The following is a 23,971-nucleotide window of genomic DNA, read 5'->3' as shown; positions in this document are numbered from 1 at the left end:
ACTCTACTTCTACCCGGATGTAAGACGACTCAGTTCTGGCAGCGCAGACTCTTCTTGGACGCGGTTTTTCTCACTGGTCTACATCACCTTGTGAGAACCTGCTTGTTTTTTCCTGGATTCAGAGGGGCTGCTGCTCAGAGTGCAGGTTTTTAGAGGAATGCTCAGAAATGTGTGAGTGGATCAATATACCACTTTGGGGTTATTTATAGTGAGGAATGAGCGTAATAATACACTTAAAAGCTCAAAATGTTGATTTTCCAGGCGGACATGTTTCTAGTTCATTTCTTTGATTGCATCCTTTCTGACTTGTGGCAGGTTCTCCCTTCATCAATGCAATAATCCATAAGGGCTTTGACGAGCGTCACGCCTATATTGGGGGCATGTTCGGTGCAGGGATCTACTTCGCAGAGAACTCCTCCAAAAGCAACCAGTATGTGTACGGGATTGGAGGAGGAACAGGATGTCCCACCCACAAAGACCGCTCCTGCTATGTGTGCCACAGGTGAGGCGTGCAGTTCAGCCAAACCAAAGACTGAGCTGCTTTCGTTTTTAAAAACTTCATATTCCTATTTTGGAATGAAATTATGCTTTTTGTTCTTAAATTGCGTGCTTGTGTGCATTTGCAGGCAGATGCTTTTCTGCAGGGTGACCCTTGGAAAGTCATTTCTTCAGTTCAGTGCAATGAAGATGGCCCACGCCCCGCCGGGTCATCACTCTGTGATTGGACGCCCCAGCGTGAATGGACTGGCATATGCAGAGTATGTCATTTACAGAGGAGAGCAGGTTAGTGCACACAAACACCTTCATTCTTCCAGAATGTTTCAGGAAGTTTTGGTTTTTTTGGTTATTAATTATTGTTTATTTACATAAATAGATGAATGCATCAAAACAATAAATTACATTTTATCAAAGGCAAATTTTTGGACACCTTTTTTTTTCTCAAAAATAACTTACAGTTTGTTTATAGGAAAGAAGAACCGTTTTTATTTAGGGCTCTTAAAGTTAATATATTTAGGGCTCTTAAAGTTAATATGACCATTTTATACATTTATCCGTTATGGGTGGCAGCAGTGCACAGCAGCCCAAAAGGTGAACCTGGGGGTCCTCCAGGCTTAAAATCTGATCCAGAGAGATTATTTTCATCATCGGAAAAATATCTGCAGCTAGTTTGACTTTTCGGGTGCGACGGATAAATATGAATCCAAAAAAGTCACTTGAACTGTTTTTTTCTACGTAGAATCATAAACATAAATCCAACATTTGTGCTACTTAATTAGCAGCATCTTTATAACATTAGACAGCTGAATATTACGTATTATTATTATGGTCTGTCACAATAAATCTGTCAGACTTCTGGGTTTTTTCTGTTAAATGCAGTTTTTTTTTAATTTTGAATCCTAATGCCTCACTGGCTCTTTTCTGCCGTTGGTTTTTGTTAACTTTATTTTTAATTTAGCAGACGAGCGGCCGCTTTAAGGAAGTAGCCGATGTCTTTTCCAAACGTGACCTGACACGCGTCAAGAATGATGTGGTGGGAAGAATCCAGTAGTTTTCCAAAATAAAACTTCCTTCAGAATCCGTTTGTAAATAAAACGGACAAATTGTGGGTTAGTTTCTTGTCTCTATGGCCCGGTACCGACTGTCTCATGACCCAGGGGTTAGTGACCACAGCTAGAGATGGATGGGATTTTTTGGTTCATGAATTCCTCACATCTAATTCATTGTAAAAGGTTTATCAGCCCTATAAGGATTTTTCTTTTCTTTTTTCTCAATAAAATGCTCCAATTTCTTGTGTCTCCAGGCTTACCCCGAATACTTGATCACCTACCAGATTGGGAAGCCAGAGAGCGTGGCGGCGCCAGCAGCCACGGCTGAACAGAAGTCCTAAAGCGCTGTGACCGCTGGAGCTGGAGATGGCCAGCTGCTTTCTGAAAAGACTAAAACTTGAACCTAAAAACGTTTAAAGCCTCAGATGTGGAAGTCAAGTCCTCAGAGCTGAACTGCAGGCGTGAAGTGTGAAGTGATGGCTGCATAGAAGCTGAAAAACCCACAGAAAATGTGTTTGGTGAACACGAGACGACAGAGGAGGTTGGAAAGACGGGAGTTTTCTGATTTGAAACCCCAAAGCAGAAACAGTCTGTCGCCCTTAATCTTAAGGTCAAACAGTCAGAGTTGCTTGTGGATGTGAACCATACGCAGTTTTGCAGCTCTATGTGAAGACAATAGCAGTTACAGAGAAGCACAGTCTAAAGCCAAACAAACATTACAGTCTTTAGCATCTATGAAAACGGCTGGGTTTGACATCCTGACCTGTTTTGCTTTAGTTCATTACTCCAAAACAACATCCGCAGGGTGTCTTTAAGAAGCAGCAACTGTCCTGCTGAGAGAACACGCCTCTGTGGAGGTCAATGTTGAGGCTTTAGGAAAACCGGGGAAATGACCAAATGAGCAAATCAGTGAGGAGGAAACGATGAGACCAGAATTCCCTCCAGTCCAAACAGGGACCAAGCAGTCAGACCAAGATCACCTCTGCAGCTAAAACATGAACACATAGGAGTTTTAAAGTTTATTTTTTAAAGGACTTCAGGGACTAATGTTGTCATGGAGTTGTGCTGCCTTTTTTTTAAACAAAGCAAAAAAACAAGTCGAGCCAGTTCAGTCTAAACATGCTTCTCAATAAAACTCACAAGGACCATAGAATATGTCAGACTTTATATAAGTGGCCTGCAGGAAGCCCCTTTCGCATGAAGCTCTTCATCTGGAAACATTGCTGTCATTTCAGATTAAATCTTAATGCAGCCTTTGCAGAAACGGTTACATAAAAACAAACAAGCGTAAGTTTCAGAAAAGCTGCTTTTGAAGACGGTCTTATGCTTCACCGCACACGGAGACGTAATGTTAGGTGTTTTTACTGTTGGCACTAAGATCAATGTTAACATCAAACAAAGAAGACTCCAAAACATGTAGACTGAAGGTAATTCTTTACAGAAATGGATCTTTTGAAGAAATGGAATGTATGGGGTAAAATAAAACAAAAGAGGGGGGCATTTTCTTTAAAAAGCCCCAGTGTATAACCCACCAGGTTGGGTTAGTGCCTCTCCTTGAACTCATCTGCAATCATTTGTGAAGATTTTTTTTTTTTTATAGAAATGTTTCTCGGACATGGGTGTTGTTTACATGAACCTGCTGCCTTCTCAGCCCATTCTCAGCTGTTGCTGCCCTCTAGTGGCTGATCAGCTTATTTTTGGGGAACACAAATTTCCATTTTAGCTGAAGAAGACACCATACATGTAAGGAGTCAGTCCTGCAAAGCTGTGCATTTCAGAAATTTCAAGTTTTCCGCCCATCTACAATTTTTGTTTTGTTTTGTTATTTTTCAACATTTATCGTTGTGAAAATTGAATCCTTGTTCCTGCATTTGAATGAGAAATTCAGCAGAAATGTTGCAGAAGAAATGTAAAGGAGACGGAAGAGGAGGAAGATTGCTATACATAGGTTGCTTTTTAAAAACAATACCAACCCAAAAACATTGTATTACAAATTGCAACACAATTTTCTCCATCCTGTAGAATCCCAATGGCTTTTTTTGTTTGTTTCCGTAGAGACCATTTTTTCTGTCATGAGTTTGTCCATATTTGTTTTTGTTGATGCTGTCTATCCCACAGAGCCAATTAATTTCAGTTTTCACTGAGTGAGCCCCTCGTATCAAGTTAACCTTTGCAGTCTTTGGCCTTGTAGTCCTAATGAATGGCTGTAACTGGTTTGGACAGCTTGCCTTGAAAGTTCTTAACAAGTAATTTGTGTCATTTATTGGGACTTAAGCTACTTTTAACATGTAAAGTTCTCAAAATGCGTTTTGCTCTACAAACGCACATAATGAATTGTTTTTCACAGAAAAGTGTAATGGCACATCTCAGCTAATTATGCATATAATTAGGCTGGATGAAATAATAAAAAAAGTTAATGAAAAGATGTGGCTTTAATGAGATAATCATGGCGAAATGTATTTTCAAGTGGAAAATAAAAGTTGCTGACCCTAAAAGAAAAGTACTCAGCCTTAAGGAATCATATCTCATGTTTGGGGATCATATTTTATCAAATGAAAGTACGTTTTTTATAGAAATCCTTCTAAAAGGGATTATCGGCTGTAGAAAAACCACATTTCAGGTCCTACACTGAACGGACGTTTCAGTGGTTTAAGCAGAAGACCGGCATTGATCTCATGGAGGCAAACAGTACAGCGTGATCAGAGGCTGCGTTTTAAACTGTAAAGTTATTCCTCGTGGGCCTTCAGCTGCTCTTTTACTGATAATTTGTCTTTTTTTTTATACATTTGAGCAGCTCTCTACTGATTTGTCTGAACAGCCCGTCAGCTGCCTTGTTGTAAATATCCTGGAGGGTGTGTTTGTGTGTTTGTGTGAAACCAGCCCGGGCCTCACTCTTTCCTTTGTTCCTTCTTGTTTGACCTCCTGGTGTACAGACTCTTGTACAGACGACCAGCTAACATGTGGAACACACAAACTCATGTACATAAGAAAATGCCTAATAAAGAATTCCAACTGTCTGTTTGTCTCCTGTTTTTAGAAAACATCGACTATCCTGAGAGGAGTCAAACCGATACTAACACCAATTTTAAATACTCATCTAACTAAACTGACCACTAGAGCAACACCACGGATCACAGACTTGATCAAAACAAATACAGTAATAAATAGAGGAGTAAAAAATAATTTCGAGAAAATCACTATGGCGACTGAGATCTCCACTAACTCCAAAAGCCCACCGTGATTCTGATTTTGACCTGCAGATAACTTAACTTCAGTTACTCTGATAACAGCTTGCAGAAGAACAAGGACCCTGATAAACACTGTCTGCACATATTAAAGCATCGAGAACTTTTATTTCACATCATAACCATATCTGGGACACATGACAAGGACACTGAATCACACAGAAAACAATTGTTAAAAACAGTTAATTCAATAATCTTTGCTGATCATAATCATTAAGGACTCCATTTTGATATTGGAACTGTGATGAGTAATAATTTCTAGAATATTGTAATTAATTTTTGATGATATTTAAAAAACACTTTCTTTTGATAGTCGACCAGTGACACATTTAAAGATTTCTGGTTCATTGAAACCATTACATTAATGATAATCTAATGGTTTCAATGTGTAACATTTTTTAATACGTAAGCATAAATATGTATGTTTATGATTATTGATTTGTGGATGTATTAACTGTGTATATATAGATATTTATCCCTTTTACTTTTTTATAACTTTATTGTTTTCCAATTAAGTTTGGTACATCTGTATACATATCTTTTGTTTGTCTTCTTTTGCACTTATTTTTTGTTTTGATTTCTTGAAATAAATCAATTCCAATCCAATTTTTTCCAGTATTGGTACGTAAACAAACAATGCAGATGACATCATCTAACAGAGCTGAAAAAAGCGCCTCAGTTTAACCAAAAATAGTAATCACTTACCAAAGATAATTGGTAAGTGGAGCACATATGTGCTCCAGGTGTTTGTTAGTTTAATGTATTTTGATTTTGTAATTCTCTGTAACTACTTTTCATTTGTTTGATAATAACGTATCAGCATCATCTCAGCTGTTTTTGAGATTCTAGATTTGTGAGATATGAGCAGTTCGGTGATTGATGCATCTTTTACCACTGGTTTCTCAGCTTAACAAGGAATGTTTCCTTTCTTGACCAGCAGGTGGCGCTAGGAACCAACATTTCAGGTTTGTGTTGTCTGTGTATATATTTGATTTACGTATTTTTATGGAGAAAAAAACAAATCATCCAATGGTGGAATATTAAGTTTTCGCTCATCATCTGTGTTTATCCATTTCTGGTACTATGACAGTAAAAAGTGAAAGGAACCTTGTGTGGTTAAATGTGTGAGGCCTTCACTGAACTCTGGCATTTCCTGCATCATCTGCTGCACTCGTTGTGGTTTCCTTCTCTTTGTTCCAGGCTCCAATAAACGAGAATCTGCAATGCAGGTGTGTGCTGGTAATTTCATCTATACATGATTATAGCCTTTGTGTGTGTGTGCGTTAAAAATAAATAAATGCCCAGACGGCTTCCTTAAGAACATTGTTTATTTAATAGTGAATTCTCAGTAATAAATAAATGCACAGGTCACTCATCCCAACGTACAATTGGAGGGGATTGTTTTGTTTTGGAGACTCGTATTGCCTTGACGGGTGAACATGGTTGACCAGTCAAGAGACACAGCGAGGGGCACAAACACAGAGAGGCAGACAGAAAAGCACGCACGTGTGTACAAAGTATTGCATTTTTCACTCATCTGCTCTCTCCTCTCTCCACACAAAGTCAAGTCAGAGTGGCATCATCACCATGATGTGCAAATCCGCCATAAATTACAAATACAGTATTGCATCACTTCAAAGTGCTACAGAGATAGGTGCCGACAATCTTCAAAAGCAGAGAGGGTGTGTTCTCCTTAAAAATGTCCTGTGTTTGTTTGGACGGGTCTTGTGCAGCCAAGTGTGTTATTCTAAAGGTTTGGTGTAATTCTGACTCCGATTCAAAAGTTTCTGCCCTAGTTGTGCTTGAAAGTAAGGTGTGCGCGTGCCGTCCATGTTTTCTGTATGACTCCTTTATAAATGAGGCAAAAACATTTTAAAAATGGTGGAACTCCAACTGTATCGGAAGACACTTTGGGTCCTTTTAGCTAAAACTGAAAAGGATTTTTCAAGTTTTCATATTTACATAAAATGTGATTTTTGACTGAAAATAAATAAATAAACATGTTTGAGTTTATAACGGACGGCCTTTTAGAAAATTCCTTTCCATTGTGAAAGTGTGGAGAAAGTCTGTAAAATCTGAAATTTTTGGACCACGATTATTTGCGACGACGACGGCCGAGAAACAATGCTTTTCTGGTAAATCTGGGGATGCTCAACCCTCTGATTTACCCTCACAAACAAGGCACAAACACCTGAAAGGACCACCTGCCACTCATGTACATCGTTGCCATTATCTAAAAAAAAAAAAACGTTTCCAAGGCACCTCACAGGAGTCCGTGTTTTCAGTCTGTTTCTGCACTCTTTTGAAGACAACTTAACCCTTGTGCTATCCTAGGCACTTTAACATTGGGAGTGGGGTCATCTAGACCCACTAGACAGTGTGCTGAACCTTTTTTCTTCAATGATTTGTGATCTTCACTATGGTGTCCATGGATTACATGAAATCTTTCCACCTTTATCCACCTTTGTCATGGTAGGGAGAACACGTCAAAGTAAGGGTGGGGTCATCTAAGATAGCACAAGGGTTGAGTAAGAAGAATTGGTGTCCAGGTCTCAAAGGTTTTTTTTTTTTAAACAATACAACATTTGGTCCTATCCTAAAGCTGTTTCTGGGGGATGATGTGCTCTAAATTCTCCCATGTGGTCTTCGAAAAACAAGGCCTCAATTTAACAATACAAATGAAAAAACAGTGGGCATCCTCATAGTTTTTGCCTAATTATTTTGGCCAAACCCCTGAAAAATTCAACATTTTTATAAATGTCCCTTTAAAAAAGGGGATGCTGTTTACTTAAATTGCCATTTTCTTCACTCCATGTGGTGGTTTTTCAGGAAAAATAACGTCATTTAGCAAAAGGACTTTCCCAAAGTGTATCAGAAACTTGAAGTGGGGTTTCCCACTCCACATAAAAGGGGCATGGCCTTTTATTTGTCATCTCCTTTTCTTAATTTGAACTCCTCAGTGAGGAGACAGCTGTAGGAAGGGATGGAGGGGATAGGGCAGGATGAAGATGAGAGGCAAAGATGAGGAGGAGGAGGAGGCAGGCGACATAAAGAGATGAAAAGGAGATGAGAGGAAGGTGGGGGAGAGACGGAAGGGAGGAAGAGGACGCATGAAGGACAGGAAGCTCCGGTCGGATCCCCGGCAGAGCACCTGTCACTGAAGAGGCTCCTGCTTTCTGTCACTGTCTCCTCCCCTCGGTTTTTTTTTTCAATCCACCTCTTTTGTCTGCCAACAGGAGGGACACCCAAAGAGAAAAGAGCGGATGCTTAAAATTCCTCCTTCCTTCCTGTGTCCATCTCCTCTACTAAAGACCACTTCTCCATAGCAACAGGCTGTCTTCATACTGAGCTTATTCAGTTGGTGGTGGTGGATGTGTGCGGGAGATGGAGAAGAAGAGGGTTTTGCTGCTGAGCAGGCCTCTCTGGATCCGGTTTTGTGAGTCGGTGTCCCTCTGTGCATGGTGGAAGAAAGTCAATATCGGTCCAACACTCAACCTGGTTTAGGAAACACGTTTTGAAAACCAGTTTGTTTTTTTTTGTTTGTTTTTTTGTTTTGGTCAACTGGAAGAAATCGGAAAGGAGCGTCAGCTGGTTTCTGAACTTCACAAAGTCCTTTCACTGTGTCTTTAATCAGGCACCTTGACGTTTTTTATCTCAGGGCCTTGGAAGCATCTACGTCCTGCAGAGGTCAGTGAGACTGACAGCTCCTTCAGCCAATGGCAGCCCAGTCTGCCCTTCAAGTTGGGTCGAGAGGTGGGGGTGGCTGTCCATCAGCAGCCTGGGGAGGTCGTGATTGGGCTGTGGTGCAGGTACGCAGGGTTCACCACAGAAACAGGGAAGTTAAAAATGAAGGGGGAGGTGGGCGTGGCTGTGGCTGAGTTGGTGGCCACCGTGGACTTGGGTCCGAGCAGCGGGCTCGCAGTGGCGGCCGCTTCCGCAGCACATGACGTAGCCAGGACCTGCGACTCGAACTGCAGCAGTTGTCCCATGAAGCTGAAGTTTGGGGAGATGATGCTGCGACGCCGGCGCACAAACTCAAAGGCTTCATCCAGACGAATGCGCTTCCTCTTCATCAGGTAGGCGAGGCAGATGGTGGCAGAGCGCGAGATGCCTGCTTGACAGTGGACCAGCACTCGTCCACTGGAGTCCCGAACAGAATCTGAGAAAAAAGAAAGGTCAGAGGTTTATGTGTTAGATAAGAAAACACAAACATCTCCAGTCTGAAGGTAAATTTGGACTTATTAGGCTCCAACTTCTTGTTTTTGTATTCCTCAAAAATAAGTATGATGCCACAAATTATTCAATTATTCATCCAAAGTGAGACTCGTGGTCAAACAAAGGTTGGGGATGTGAGGGGCTGTAAGCTAGCAGGAGAGCATGTAAACAGATAGATGATGGGATATGGGGGCAGGCTTGCTCCGTGCCAACGGTCCCACCCACAATTCATCGGTGAATTTTTAATACACTACTGCTGCTCTGCATAAACAATGTCCTAGAAAATGAGTTTTTTTTTATTTGGGCATAATTGTAATTAAATAAAACTCTGGGAACGCTTTGAAAATAAATGAAAGGACGGGACATAAAGCTCTTAGAATAAAAATAAACAGTACTCTCTACATCTGTTTTTCTTTTGTTAATGTGTAGATGGATGATTTGACCCATCTGAACCAGAGGAACATGCTCTTATGCAACAGCGGATGTATCTTCTTACTTGGTTGTTTCTAGGAATGAGAAGCCACCCATTTCCATCAGTTAGAGTTAAATAAGTTATAGAAGCTGAAGCATCTTAGTCATTGTGTTCTCAGCCAGACGCTCTTTTGACAACCTCTTCTTTCTGTCAAATTCTGCTCAGACAAACTGATGAAGTAAATTGTGATTTAAATGATAAAGAATAAAATGGTAATGAATCATTTTTAGTAACAATGTTGAGTTATCCGCCTCCAGGATGTTCACAGTTTCTCACCAAATGTGTCACTTTTTTTTTTCTAACAGTGAAAGCATCTTTAACACAACAGATGTACAGTGAAGCTTCACCTCAAACTGCTTTCGTTTCCTCTCCTCCACATTCTCATATCGACGCCTTTCTGCGCAGATACCCAACCTCAAAGCGAGACAGCAGCCAGTCGCACTTACAGTAACCAAAACACACAAGTGCAAGATTTGAGTCATCTTCCTCCCTTTTGCACCTCCTCCTCTTCTCTATTTATAGTTCCGCCTCTTTGTGTATAGATATATGTTATTACTTAATTTTGGAGAGTAACAAGATTGAGGAAGGAGATGATTAGAGTATTTACTGTAACTCAATTTGACCATGAGTCTCATTTTGGATGAATTATTGGACAGTTTTGTGGCATCCTGCAGGAAAAAAACAGAAAAAACGAAAAAAACGGAAGAAACTTCAAAGTTTCCCATGTTCCACATTTTGGATTCTGTAGCCTTCACCAGTCTCGCCTGAATCACTGCTATTAGAATTTAGATCTCTTTTTTTATTCTCTCCTATATATATATATATATTTTTGCATTTTTTCTGTCACAGTCCAGGTAACTCCGCCATGGCGTCTGCTCATCCGGTAGCAGCACATGAGTCAGACTCTGGTCCCACAGCAGCTAACTCTGACGCACACGAGCACCAACACACACACCCTCTAGAGCGCATGCTTGCAAAGAAACAACAATGCTGCAGAAGATGCGGTCCCTAGAAACAACACGGATGTGCAAAGTCAAATAGGCACAAAACTGAGTTTGTGTTGCAAATTTTCTTTTTTTTTTTTTTTGTCTCGATCACTGTATATTTGGTTTGTCAAGTTTTGACTAAACATTGTAACATCAACATGGTTTTGGAATAAAAAAAAAAACATAAAAATACTGCCTGTAGACTTGAGATCTTTCATCGAAAACTCTTTTTTGCAGACTAATTAGAAGCTTGTCAAACAGATGGTCCCACAAAAACAATATTCAAAGAAATCAAACTAAATGATGTGACCTAAAAAAGCAGCAAGCATGCTTGACAGGCTCCCGGTTTAGCTGAGCACAGCCTTTGGGTGTGTGAGATGAACTGACCTATGAACTCAATGGCCTCCAGGAACCAGCAGCTGATGTCTTCCTTGTGGTTGTCCTCCACAGGGATGCACTTGTACTGATAGGCGCCCTCGAAGTGGTTGGGGCAGTCGGCTGACACGTTCAGCAAGGCAGAGATTCCGATGGCGTCCAAAACCTCCTTTTTGGAGGCGTGAAGGGCGCTGCCGAGGTAGAGGAATGGGAGGATCTCCACTGGGCCACCCTGGACAAGGAAAAGATTCAAACTCTTTAAAAATGTATCTTTATAATTGAATCTGCCAGGGGAAGGAGGACACTCCAGAAAAGGGTATATAGTGCATGACACCGGAACACTGTCTTCATCAGCGCTTTATCACATTAGAAATGCTTCTTGCGGAGCAGAAGCAGCTCATTATCTGTGTGACGAACACAAGTTCACTGCAGATGGGCGGTTTTTGACTTGACTGTGCTGCTTTGACATTTGCAACACAAAAAATGACCTGAGAAACATTTCCAACCTCAAAGCCACAAAATTTAGACAACATCAGCTTGACTGTTCCACTAGCTTTATTCAAGTTTGTCGAACTGATCTTCTAGGAATAGAATCACTTTACTCCTGCAACACTTGTTTTGCAGCTGCTGCCGTGCAAGAAAAAGCCCCACTGCGCCACAGTGCAGCACACCTGCATGGAGCAGCAGCTGAGTGATTGCATGAATACTTATGACACTTCCTGTAGAGGAGAAGTATCTGCAGTAGAATAAAAAAAAATCCTGAGCATGAAGTTCCTCTTTGCTAAAAGCTCATGAGAAAAATATTGTTAAAAAACAACAAAGCTTTGGTATTGAGTCTCCATTTGGGAACCACAAGCCAAAACACATTACTTCATGAGGAGTGGATCTAGTTTTACTGGATGTGAGAGGTCAGCTGGTCTGCGGCAGTCTTTAATGGCACTGCCACATATCGACAAAAGCTCAGTTTGTTTGTGTCATGGCTGCTGACGAACTCGGCCCTGACAAAGAGTCAGGAAATGATCAATACCACTAAAGGGTGTAGTGTGAGACCAGACTGATAGTGGGGGGAGCCACATCCAGAGACCCTCAGTCATATTTCTCCTTCCACGGTAAGCTTGATTTTTTTTTCCCCCTAACCGCGATTGCACCTGACGGCATGGCGGAGACAATCGAGCATTCTTCTTGGGAGGGAGGGAAACGCACACAGAGGCCGGGTTTGTGAGTGTCTCTCCCCTCACGCATTCCAGGAGATTTAAAGCACATGTGACTGCGAGCGTTGCATAAAATCTGCAAGCTCAAACAACAGATGACTGTCGAAAAAACCAACAAGGCCACCCAGGTCACAGGAAATGCTGCAGAGCTAAATCGATCCTGAACTATGACTTCCAGGGCAGCAAATTGCGACACAAGCAGCCGATTCAAACAAACCACATGAAGCTGTTTACTCCAAAACAGCACAGGAACAAAAAAGAAAAAGAAACTAACTCTGTGTTAACATCATCTGTATCAGAGGGGTCCAAATCTTTTGCAAAGAGGGCCAGTTTTGGTGAGGGGAAAATATGTGAGGGCCAACCAATCGGCGTGCATTCTTTGGACCCATATAATAACATTAAATGCAAATTAACTATTACGTTTTTAATTACGTTTGCAATGGGATTTTATTCCATTTCTAAAAAAGAACAGAAAACATATTTTTACCCAAATTACTGTTTTTTATTTGATGACCAGAAATGAAATGAAAACACATTTTTAAAACCTTTGTCAACATTAAGTCTGGGATCACATTAAATGTTGTGGATTTTTAATTATTAAAGGACGACTGTAAACGTCTAAATGTGAATAATGTGAACAGAAAATACGAAATACCGTAGTCATGGTGCAAAATAATGGTTTTGATCACAGAAACAATTGGCCGGACTATGGATATGCCGGTCTAAATCCAAATAAAATGGATGAAGGATGGATAAGATGATGCTGTTTTTCGGTAGTTTACCTGATCATTGTGTGGCGTTCCACATGAGGAACAGGAGGAGTCGATGCTGGACTGGCTGGTGAGGGACGGTAAGGATTTGGTCCTCATACAAAACTCAGGATACTCTGAGAAAAACCTGTCGTATCCCCCTGAAAACAAGGAGGGTTTTATTTGAAGCTTGAAAACCACCATATACATGCACTTTGGGGGATGCGCCCAAACCACCATATACATGCACGAGATTAGATCTCAATGTTTTTATTTTTAGGTGTGGATTTGTGGGAAATCCTCTGCCGTCTCCTCTCCAAGAATCACGTCCTAACAACCAGAGTGTGTCATCTTTACGAGCTGCACACACTCTGCTTTAAAGGCATCCGCACTGTTAGGATGCTCAAAAAAAGAAGGGGGTTGCGCCGCAGCTTGCAGCCGCCTTTGGTTTGGTAAGATTCCCTTCCTTCTAAATATAGAACAGATAAACCAGAGGCTGATTTTTTTTTCTCTCTCCCCCTTTCTCCTTCCTCCAATGGGGTGCATTGTTTTTATGAAATGATCTCGGCATGGCTTCCACTCATCTGTGCTGCCTTGCTCATTTAGCTCCCAATTGTGAGTGTGTGTGTGTGATGATGACAATGAAGCACATCTGCAAGGAGAAATTACTCCATTTTTATGTGTACAATCTATTAAAACAAATCTATTTTATGAGATGTATGTCATATTTACTGTACAATTGTTTTACATAAGAAATTTAAGCCTGTTCTTCTATTTCAGAGAGAAAATGAAAAATTGAATGAGTATCTTATCATTTGAATGAACTCATTGGGTAAACAGGTACCTTTGAGCAGGTAAGTGCGCGTTCCCAGTGAGTCCCTGAACAGCGCGTTGAGCACCAGCATCATGGTGCTGTCCTCCTTCACCGCCTCCGTGTCCGGCGTCCTCTCGTCGTACACAACCACGGCGGAGTACATCCCAGAGCGCAGGCGGCTCCGGACCTCGTCGTCCCCGGCCAGGATCTGGTCCAGGCTGAGCGCGGAGCCCTTCGCCCGCCGCCGTACGATGGTGTTGCAGCGGGCGTTGACTGCGCCCCGAATGTGCCCGGCGCTGTAGGCGAGGAAGGAGCGGCAGTCAAGCAGCAGGCACTTGGCGCTGTCGTCCTTCAGGAGCCGCTTCAGCACCGTGCAGTCCATCTCTCCCAGCTCCTCCATCGCACTTAGCATTTTGTAATTTTAATTTTTCTTCTTCTTCTTCTTCTTATTTTTTTTTACAAATATGTGGGTTTTTCTCCCGCTGGTCTGCTTCTCCAAGGCGCACAGATCGTGCGTGGACTCCGCGCCTGTCCTTTACGCGCGCATCCTAACCGTGTCTCCGTCCTTTTCTTGTCTCCTTCTTTCTCTCTGTGTTTCTCCTCAGCGCTCCTTCTCGTTTTCTTTCTTTTTTTTTTATGAATGAGTTCATCGCGTCACGGCGGAGGTGACGTCAACTAGCAGCAGCCTATCGCAGAGCCCGCAGCTCCATCGTGCCCTTTCCTCCTCCGCCGCTCATTCACAAAGAAAGACAGACATCAATGAAACCAGAGGCGATAAGCCCCCGAAGACACCAGCAGCTAACAGCCGCATTTTAGTGCTAACCTCTCGGGAGGAAATGTTCCGAATTAACACTGAGATTCAGTCCAAAGCTGCTGAGCTGCACACGGATTTGTCAAGGTTTTAGCCTCTTTGGTTTGTTGTTGTTGAGGATAAAAGAGGCCACACTGGAAAATGATTTGTTTAGAAATAAAAAACAACTAAATGATAAAAAAATCCCAATTTTTATTATTAAATCAATTATATTTTTGGTTAAATATTACTTAATTTAAAAAAAATCCGCTTAAATTGTGTTTTTGAGGACTTCTTTTGTTAAATCTTTATGATACAGGAGCAGACAAAAAAATGCTGTTTGAAAAAAGGCTTGTAGGTGTGACGTAGAAATTACTATGCCTCTTCTAGATTTGAATTATCTCTAAACCTGACCGTAATGATTATAAACATCCATTTGTTGCTTTATGCTGCTTAATTTACCCCCCCCCCCCCCCCAAATCACCCTCCTAACCCTCCCTCTCCAATAACCCCTCTCTTCTTCCCTCCCTTTCTTTTCCGTCCGGTTCAACAACAAAAAACTGTTACAAATATAAGTAAGATGAATAAAGTTTAGCTAAAATTGCAAAAGGGGTTCATTCAAACATACAACTACTGTGTCAAATGATTATTAACCCATGTTGTAAAAATAAAATATGTCCAACACAAGAGGCATTCAGCTCTTATTTGCTCAGCTGTTGGACAGGACAAGTTAAAAAATGACTACCGCAAGCCACAAGCTTCCTTCTCTGCTCCAATCTGATGCATCCACTTGCAAACAAATAGGTCCATGTACGTCTTTGTTTTCCTCATCAGACCCGGAATCTGGCTCAAACTGTACGGCTGGATAGCTTTAATATTCCTCGCCTTTTTTGCTGCATTGGGTGTTTTTGTGTGTGAGAAGGGCTGTAAGCTTGCAGGAGAGTGTGTAAACAGATGGATGTTGGAGAGTAGGGGCGGGGCTAACTCTTTACCGATGGTCCCGCCCACAACTCAGAGGTAAATTTCTAAAGAACTATTGCCACTGCAGTTGCCAAGTTTTTGATTTTAGTTAAAAAATAAAAACAAAAGACCACTGGGAAGGCTTTTAAATAGATCACTATTATTTATATTTTATTACATAAAATATTACACAAAATAATACCAGAATTCAGATGGGATTCAGATCTGAGTTTTACTGAAATTGTTGGTTCAATTTTTGTTATTCTAGAGCTGCAGTTTATGCATTAGGCTACCTCAGTCTGGTTGGGGTTGGAATGATACTTGTGTGTATCTGTGTGCGTGGGTGTGTAATCCTGCAAGCGGATGTCATTTGCATTCTCCTATCACACAAGCCTTACACCATGCTCAGGTATTTGCATGTTGATCTCATTTCCATGGATACGGAGGGAAAGAGAGCAGCCTGGCAGCAGATGTCAGGAAAAAAATTCTGACAAAAACAGATTGAAAGCAATCCAGGCCAACACTCAAAACAGAAAACAGGAAAGAAGAGTTGCTTCATGTTTGAGATATGCGGATTCAATACGAGTTCAAGTTTTTAGGTTTATGTTTGTCAAATGTTAAACACCTCTTGTATTTAGTTATTGTTTATTTTACTAACTGATCCCTTTTAAATGTTTGTAAATGTGTCCACTGCCTGAGCATTCGTGTTTGGAACTGTGTGTCACTCCTAAAAGCTAAAAATGATACAATGGAATTACAGTTTTGAGACTTATGGTCCTAAAATAATCGATTAATAACCAATTAATTTTCATTTTAGAATCATTTTCTCTATATATTTTGCTTACATCCTAAATACAAGCCCAGCTACACTCATTCCTATGAAAATTGGTGCAAATGTAACATGGAGCTATAAAACAGTGAGATGGAAGGAGAGATGGTGACAGGCCGATGGGAAGATGATAGAGAGGAAGAACAACCCGTGTTCTCTCATGCTGGACTGAAGCCTCGAGTGTACGCTGTCAACATCGATGCACACAAGCACACCACTCAGCTCTACCAGCCCTAAAAACAATGCCTCACAGAGATGGGATGGTGCTGCTTCTGCTGCCGTAGCAACAACAGAGAGGTGTAAGAGGGTGGAGAAAAGAGGCAGGGAGGGGGTTGTTGAGGGATTGGCCGGAAATAGGCTCTGCTGTGATGTCATCCGTCCCTCCCTCTGCTCTCTCGCATCGGTCCATTCATTTCTTCACATCCCTCATCTGCATGCCGTCATCCATCAATGCGGTGGATGAGGAGAAGAAGGGGTAAACATTTGATTCCCACCAATTCCCTCTAAGGTTTTTCTTCTTTTTTTAACTCCATACTCAACTCTCATTCTTTAAAAACTAAACAATATGACAAAAATAAACTGGAACAACCTTCCATATTTATTAAAGCTCACATTGAAAAGATAGTAAAAGGTGGCTGTGGTGGCATTAAACTTAATTTGACGTGTCGTAGTCATCATTGTTTAGTCTAATTGGACCAACGTACAGTACATGGCTACTACAGTTTTTTTTTATTTACACACAAGAACAAAAACTAAGGTTTTAAAATGAGAAACACACAATTGACAGATGATATTGATCAACAAGCCTGACATTTTAGATGAAGTAAGCCTAGATCTACTAGGGTTAACATCAACAATGTCCACAATGAAAAATGAATAGCTAGTTTTACAAACACACTAAGCCCCAGAATGCAACACTGACGGACACCACAGAAAAGTGAATACACGTATTAAAATAATAATAAAATAAAGATCCATAAGAAGGTAACCTGCATCCCTAAGGTTTTTGTATGCTAAAATGATCAATTCCATTAAAACATCTTCAATTAAAGCAGAAGAAATATTTTTCAGACAATAATAGTTATAATATCCAGGCTGTTCTACTCATACTGCATCCATATAAATATATAATTATGAAACAAAGTATAAAAAATAATGTAGTTTGTGCTGTTGTTCCCCTTTTGTGTCGCTACAGCATATCAGCTTCACACATGATTTATAAAGTATATGAGGAATTTAATTGACCAATAAAGTAATTTTGTAAAGGGAGAATGTGACATACTACTGTGATATGCACGTTGTATTACAGGCAGCTTTCGTGAGTAATTATTAGTCATGTCTGGACACAAAGTTTCAGATTGTCCGAGACAGTCCTTTTGGTTAAAGCTTTTTCTGAGTTTTGCACAGATCTAAAGCAAAATAGGTCAAGATTTCTACCAATCTCAGGTGTACCTAGAAAATCTTTAAAAAAAAAAAAAGACAAAAGCTAACAGAATTTCTTGGAACATGTGGGCTCTTTGAAACCTATTTTAAATGTGAAATGACCATGCCATTTTTCACGATCGGCTTGGAGTCCTTATGAGATTAGGATGTTTTCTATTTTAACCAAAATTGCTTTACTTTAAATGATATGGTTTATTTTGACGTCATTCGATGTCATTTTTCCATTATTTGGGCAGTACATGACCAACAACTGCTTGATAAAGTACAAATTGAGATCTAAAACTTACATTTCTCTAGGCCAAACAGTTTAAATACCAATCTAAAATAAAACACACACAGAGGCTTGTATTTGTGTGTCTGCTGTGTACACAGTAAATCTGTCCCCTCCTTTAATCTCATAATCCAGTGGTTAAGCCTTGACTGGGTGCTGCTGCATTCTCATGCATAAATTGGTGTCATTTTCAATGTTTGAAGTAAAAGAAAGAGAAAAAAAGTAAATAAACTAGGTAAAAATTAACAGACAGCCATGAGAGAGGAAAATATTAACAGACCAGTTTAGGGCAGTGTTTGAGGCTGGAGGAGTTCAGCAGCGGAAGTGGGCGCCGTGTCAGGGTGGGGGCTGTTACTCAGTATGGATCCCTTCTAGAGTTCTTTTTCTCAGTCTGACGTGTTTTTACAGAGATGAGTATGCTTTCCAAAAGTTTTCTCTTTTTTTCACAAGAGTAGCCACTTTTTTATGCCTTTTTACTGAAAAGTCCGTTAGTTTTTAGCACTTCTGCCACTGATGTTAGTGAATATGAGAGTTTAGAAATGATGTTTATCTCTGGGAAAAGTCAAAAACTCAGAAGTCTGACTGACCCTTTTGAAAAAGAATTATCTGTCTTTGCCGTGTTTCTTTTGTTGTTACTGAAAATGCTTAAAAACTAATTGAGCTCATTTGGAAGTGTTGGTTCAGTGCAGTTTGTGGAGATGGTGGCAGTAAATGTATAATTTGTCAAACTGCTCACAAAGTGCGTATCCTAATTTCAAAGTAACTTATGCAAATACACACAGGTCTTTGCATCGACTTCATTCAAGTTTGGCCCTTATGTTAGATCATGGAGCTAAAAGGGTGGGGGCAAACCTTCAGATATATGTGTGCTTATTAAACTAGACCAGTATTTCTATAGGTTTGTTAATGCCTGATAACATTTTGACAGTAGTTTATAGGAAGTGTTATGCTTATTTTTGACGAAATAAAAATTCAACACCTTCTTCAAATAATTGCCTAAGTCATTTTTTTTCAGATTTTCAGGAAACGCAAAAAACAAAAGTTTGTTGAATATGTGATATTGTGTCCTACTGAACAATGTTTGAATGAACAGTAGAATTTTGATTTTCTCAACAGTCCATATTCCCATTAACATTTTTATACTGTATTGCATTCTAAAATCTAAAAAGACTCTCCTTCTCAGAAGCCTCTGTATGGAAAGAACTGCCACAAAGGGTACAGGTGTCAAATGGGCCATTGGTACGGGTAACATTGTTGTGCTCTGACAATCAAGAGGAAAGTTCCAGAACCTCCAGTCAATGAAACCCATCACTTTTTTTACAATTTCCCATACTAATAAGCATTAAACAAGAACCCTACAAAGAAGAGCTAAATAGAGAAGTGAAGAAATGCACATTGCTCCTAAGCATTATGCTCAGTTAGTTTGTTAGTAATGTTTTTTTTCTAATAGAATAAAGGCTTAAAATTGCCTAAATCACAAAGGCATGTTTAAAAATTTGCCTAAGTTATTTAATTCTCCCATGTTTGGGTAACTTTGTTGTTTGTATGTCAACAGGCATCTGTTGTCATGGTTATTTTGATTAAAATTGTGAGTAACTATAATTTCTAAAAGTCATTTTACCTTCTTTTTTTTTAGCTGACTGCCTAAACTGAAATTTTAACTAAAAAAAATGACCAAAAGATGAAATCTTACAGAATATTTTTAGCCTAGTATATAGCATAGTATACATTTTTATCTACTATTAAAGGAGGAGCCCTGAATGATGGAAATAACCCCAAAATCTGAAAAAAAAACAATCTATTTCTTCAATCAGCAGCCATCATGAAATGCTTATAAAGCTGCTAAATCCCATTGATTCGTGTCTTAGGCAAAAAAAAACTGCCTAAGTAACACTCTTGACTTAGGCAATTATATTAACCCTTGTGCTATCTTAGATGACCCCACCCTTACATCAACATGTTATTCCTACCATGACAAAGGTGGATAAAGGTAATCCATGGACACCAGTGAAGATCACAAATCATTGAAGAAAAAAGGTTCAGCGCACTGTCTAGTGGGTCTAGATGACCCAACTCCCAATGGTAAAGTGCCCAGGATAGCACAAGGGCTAAAGGAGTAGAATGAGATGTTCTGTTTAACTGAGGATGTAGGCAATTTTACCAGAGGTGGCCAGCACCATGAGGACAGGATTTAGGAAAAAAAAAAAAAAAATTGTCAAAAAATGACACGCCGGGACGAATTTCGCGCGCGATTTCGCCGACGTTTAACGCCTCGTGACTAAACAAAGGGCACCAATGTGAGTGTGCACACCGACTCGAAAAAACGCCACGCGTCAAACGTCAAAAAAAAAAAACGTCTCTGGTTCGTTTTTCTTTTTTTGACGCGTCGCGTCAAAATCTATTCGACCAATGAGAACCGCGCTTTTGCACACGTGTCTGGAGCCTCTGAAGTGACAGTAAAACACAACTTGGGGGCGCTCGAACACAAAACTGCCTTGCTGAGCACATATACCAGCGAAGAAGATAGACGCTGAGTTGCATCTACACAGCCGCGAAGAAATAATGACGGACATTCTAAAATATCCCCGAACCAAACACCAGTTGGAGCTACTGGTGCTTGAAATATTCATGTTTTCTTTGTATGATTCTGACAATCGCGTAAATACTTGCCCTCTTCTTCTGAGTGAAAAGCGACTTTAAGAAGCGTAAAGTTGCGCAGCGCCACCTTGTGTACAGGAGTATTTCTGTTTTACATTAAGCGCCATCTAATGTCAGGGAATGAAATTGCATGTTCACTCGGCTCATCGTCAGCGAAAATCGCCTGGGTGTGAATACAAAAAACGTGGCGAAAAACGCTGGCGAATAACGCCTGGCGAATATTCGTCCCAGTGTGTACGGGCCTTTAGGCAATTTGTGCTATCTTAGATGACCCCACCCTTGCATTGACGTGTTCTCCCTACCATGACAAAGGTGGATAAAGGTGGAAAGATTTCATGTTATCCATGGACACCAGTGAAGATCTCAAATCATTGAAGAAAAAAGGTTCAGCGCACTGTCTAGTGGGTCCAGATGACCCAACTCCCAATGTTAAAGTGCCTAGGATAGCACAAGGGTTACGAAGGGGATGAAATACTAGCTTAAAGATAAGATAAGATAAGATATTCCTTTATTAGTTCCACAATGGGGAAATTTCCTTGTTGCGGCAGAATTACAGGTACAGAGAGCAAAATATAAAAAAGAAATAATATAGAGTCAATATACAGACATACATTTCCAAAAATTGCACAGGATGACCATATAATCAGTTATTGCATAAGGTAAAAGAAATATGATAGAGCCGATGATGTTGGTTAACGTGGTTCACTGGGAGCAGCTAAGGTTGTACAGTCTAACGGCAGCAGGTAGAAACGAATAAAAAAAAATTAAAAGAAAAGAACAAAAAACGTTAACTTGAAAAATAAATCAAATCTTTGATGATACAAAGATAAGTCATGAAAAAAGTCTGGTTGTTTATCAGCTAATGCCAAACCTTTAGTTATCTTTTTCTCTAAAGGGCTGCCAGCAGCTAGAGAACATCTGAAACTACGTTCACACCGCCCTTAGCAAAGTGCGTTCAAGGGACCACTTCCAATGATAAGCCTACATAAAAGACATAAATGCGTGTTTCAGGCTCCCACGTTCAAAACTGTTCCATTCACACATAGATACATAAGTTTCAATGACCCTTTGGAGGCTTTATAATATATATAATATAATATATATATAAATACACGGCCACTGAACTCAAGTTGAAAGTAAAGCCGGGTCAAACTTTGTTCAATCAGGAACTCGCATTTGGTAGTAACATTTGGCTAGAGTCACTTTTAATTCACAAAAGTACCAACCGTTTGAAATTGATCAAGGAGGAAAAATTAGTAATTGTGGTTTGTGCCCGGCTGGAATTATATGACACCAAGTCTTTAATATATCAGAATAGCTGTTAAAGAAAAAGTCGTGAGCAAGATTCATGTGATTTGCACCGCTTCGACATTTTGTACCAAGTCTCTTCCAACTGTAGGTTTCGGACGTGTGCTTGTCCAGTGTGAACACTGCGGGGCTAAATCTCGCGTATCAAACGTGTGTCACATGGCCAGTGTGTCTGTAGCTTCAGATATGCTGAAAGTTGGTTTTGCAGATAGTAAACAACTCACACAGCTCCTTGGTCAAATTATTACGCTTGTTTTGAATAGTCAAAACTCCCTGTGGTTAAGTAATGGAATCACATTCAAAGCTACGCATGTTTGGTCCAAACAGGTTCATTCCAGGGTCACATGCTTTGCAGCGTGACGTGTAAATCCAGAACAATTATGAATAAGTACAAGTGGAAGCTCCCCCGGTGTCAATTATTAACTCTTTGCTTTATTTTTGAAAAAAAAATTATCAGTTTTTTGTTCATACCCTCTCTGCTTACTACAAAATGTTTGATTTAAAGATTGTGTAAGGGATAATCCACAGGTCGAAGCTGTCGTGATGGAAGCTCCACTTGTGTTTGTTTTCAAATGTGGCAGCAGAGGCAGAACAGACACAGGATCACAGACAGGAAATAGACCGATGCTGAATCCCTTTCTCTGGAACTTTGTGTCCATTCATTTTCTAGAACAGCAACACCCCGTCCTGGTCTTTAGGACCCACTTCCTTGCATGTTTTATACTCTTGTTTCACCCGCTTTTCCTGCTGCAGCAACATCTCTGCATCTGAGTCATAGTCATTTGATTCAATAGTTGAAGCAGAGATGGAAGTAAAGAATGCAAAGAAATGTGTCCCAGGGATCATGTTTGGGTAAATCAGTTCTGATTCAGTTATGAGGTCAGCTAATGATGCTGCGCTAGAACATTGGGGTTCCAGTACTTGTAATAGTTTAACTCTGAGGTGATCAAGAAGATCTTGGGTCTTTTGGAGGACAGTCAAGTTTTTTTAAACCACATTTACACCACGCTAGAGGAAAATAGTCATCTACATATTCTTTCAGAGTTGCAAATTCAATGTTTAAAAACGTTAAAATAATCTGAAGTTGTAATGTTGTCTTTAAATGAAAGTAATCCACAAATAGCATGGCCCATTCAAATCGCCCGTACCAGATTTTAAGTACACTGTTAATGCACATGTTGCACAAGGAGGACTATCAGCAGTGATCTTCTCTCCTCCTCTTTGGGGGGTGGTAGTTGTGTGGGGGGTGGTAGTTGTGTCCTGGCCAGATCACTTCCTTGAGCCTGAGGACGCCTCTTCCCCACATGACGAGGGTGATCCCCACAATTCAAAAATTCTTTGAATTATATCTGAGGTGAGATGGGGGTTGTTACCCTTGGGGTCTAGTTTTGGGTCTCCTCTATAGTGTTCCTGGATTCTGGGCGGTCCTGGGTTGTCTTACTTTTTTGCCTTCTGTCCTCGAGGTGCACCTGGATGGCCCCTGGATGCGGTAGTGGAGGATATTCAGGAGGTAGTGGTTCTTTTTCAGTGGCAGGTGTGGTGTTTGAGCACATTAGGCCTTGCACTGAACCCCAGGTATCCAGGGGCTTGGTCTCTGTCCGAACTCATCCTCAAAAAAGGAAACAGCAACATTGAAGTACAGCATCAAGCTACGTACACAGTGAGCATTTGATGCCCGTGTAGCCTGGTGTTCATACAAGCATTCTTCTTTCTTTTCTTTTACTACTGATTACCAGTGCTTGTCAAACATTTATAATTGGAAGAGGCTTGGTGCAAAATGTCGAAGGGATGCATAATCTCATGATTTGGGCACAACACAGAAATGGTTTGGTTCATAGCTAGCATTCTTGCAATGGCTATATGAATTGCCATCATGTCAGGATATAGGCCTTGGCTTATCCATCAATCCATTTTCTCAACCCCCTATATCCCTTTCGGGGTCACAGGGTTGCCCGAGTCTGTCCAGGCTACTGTTTGGCGAGGCCTTGGACACCTTGGACACATCCACATTGGACACGTCGCCAGTCTGTCACAGGGCGGCCTTAATTAATCTTAATTATAAAAAAACAAATGTAATCAGGCTTTTCAGCGTATCTGG

At 40.5% G+C, this 23,971-nt stretch overlaps 2 protein-coding genes across 5 annotated transcripts in view; one reads left to right on the top strand and one right to left on the bottom strand.

The window, feature by feature from the left end:
- LOC101158122 (poly [ADP-ribose] polymerase tankyrase-1) overlaps positions 1–4,564 on the top strand; it is a 91,575-nt gene extending 87,011 nt beyond the window's left edge. For all 4 annotated transcript variants that reach the window (XM_011481927.4, XM_011481926.4, XM_078956175.1 and 1 more), the window contains 3 exons: positions 316–502; positions 627–783; positions 1,802–4,564. In XM_011481927.4, the coding sequence (XP_011480229.1) occupies positions 316–502; positions 627–783; positions 1,802–1,888 (431 nt within the window). In that variant the 3' untranslated portion in view covers positions 1,889–4,564. The remainder of the gene's footprint in view (positions 1–315; positions 503–626; positions 784–1,801) is intronic.
- A 1,538-nt stretch (positions 4,565–6,102) lies between these two features.
- Positions 6,103–14,252, bottom strand: dusp4 (dual specificity phosphatase 4). Its single transcript, XM_004074863.5, has 4 exons — positions 13,645–14,252; positions 12,834–12,961; positions 10,853–11,072; positions 6,103–8,951 (listed from the first exon to the last, which is right to left on the bottom strand). Exons 1-4 carry the CDS (start codon positions 14,024–14,026, stop codon positions 8,563–8,565), a joined length of 1,119 nt encoding a protein of 372 aa, XP_004074911.1. The 5' UTR covers positions 14,027–14,252; the 3' UTR covers positions 6,103–8,562.
- Positions 14,253–23,971: the final 9,719 nt, after the last annotated feature.

This window comes from Oryzias latipes, chromosome 12 (assembly GCF_053564925.1).
Source record: "Oryzias latipes strain Hd-rR chromosome 12, Olatipes_Hd-rR_3.1".
NCBI classification, from domain to species: domain Eukaryota; kingdom Metazoa; phylum Chordata; class Actinopteri; order Beloniformes; family Adrianichthyidae; genus Oryzias; species Oryzias latipes.
The sequence above is the reverse complement of the archived record's forward strand: the minus strand, read 5'-3'. Positions and strand labels throughout refer to the sequence as shown.

Coding starts and splice junctions, on each gene's coding strand:
- dusp4 (XM_004074863.5), bottom strand. CDS start 14,026: ATGCTAAGTGCGATGGAGGAGCTGGGAGAGATGGACTGCACGGTGCTG. Junction 12,962..13,644: donor GCGCACTTACCTGCTCAAAG/GTACCTGTTTAC, acceptor CCTTGTTTTCAG/GGGGATACGACAGGTTTTTC. Junction 11,073..12,833: donor GAACGCCACACAATGATCAG/GTAAACTACCGA, acceptor TTCCTTGTCCAG/GGTGGCCCAGTGGAGATCCT.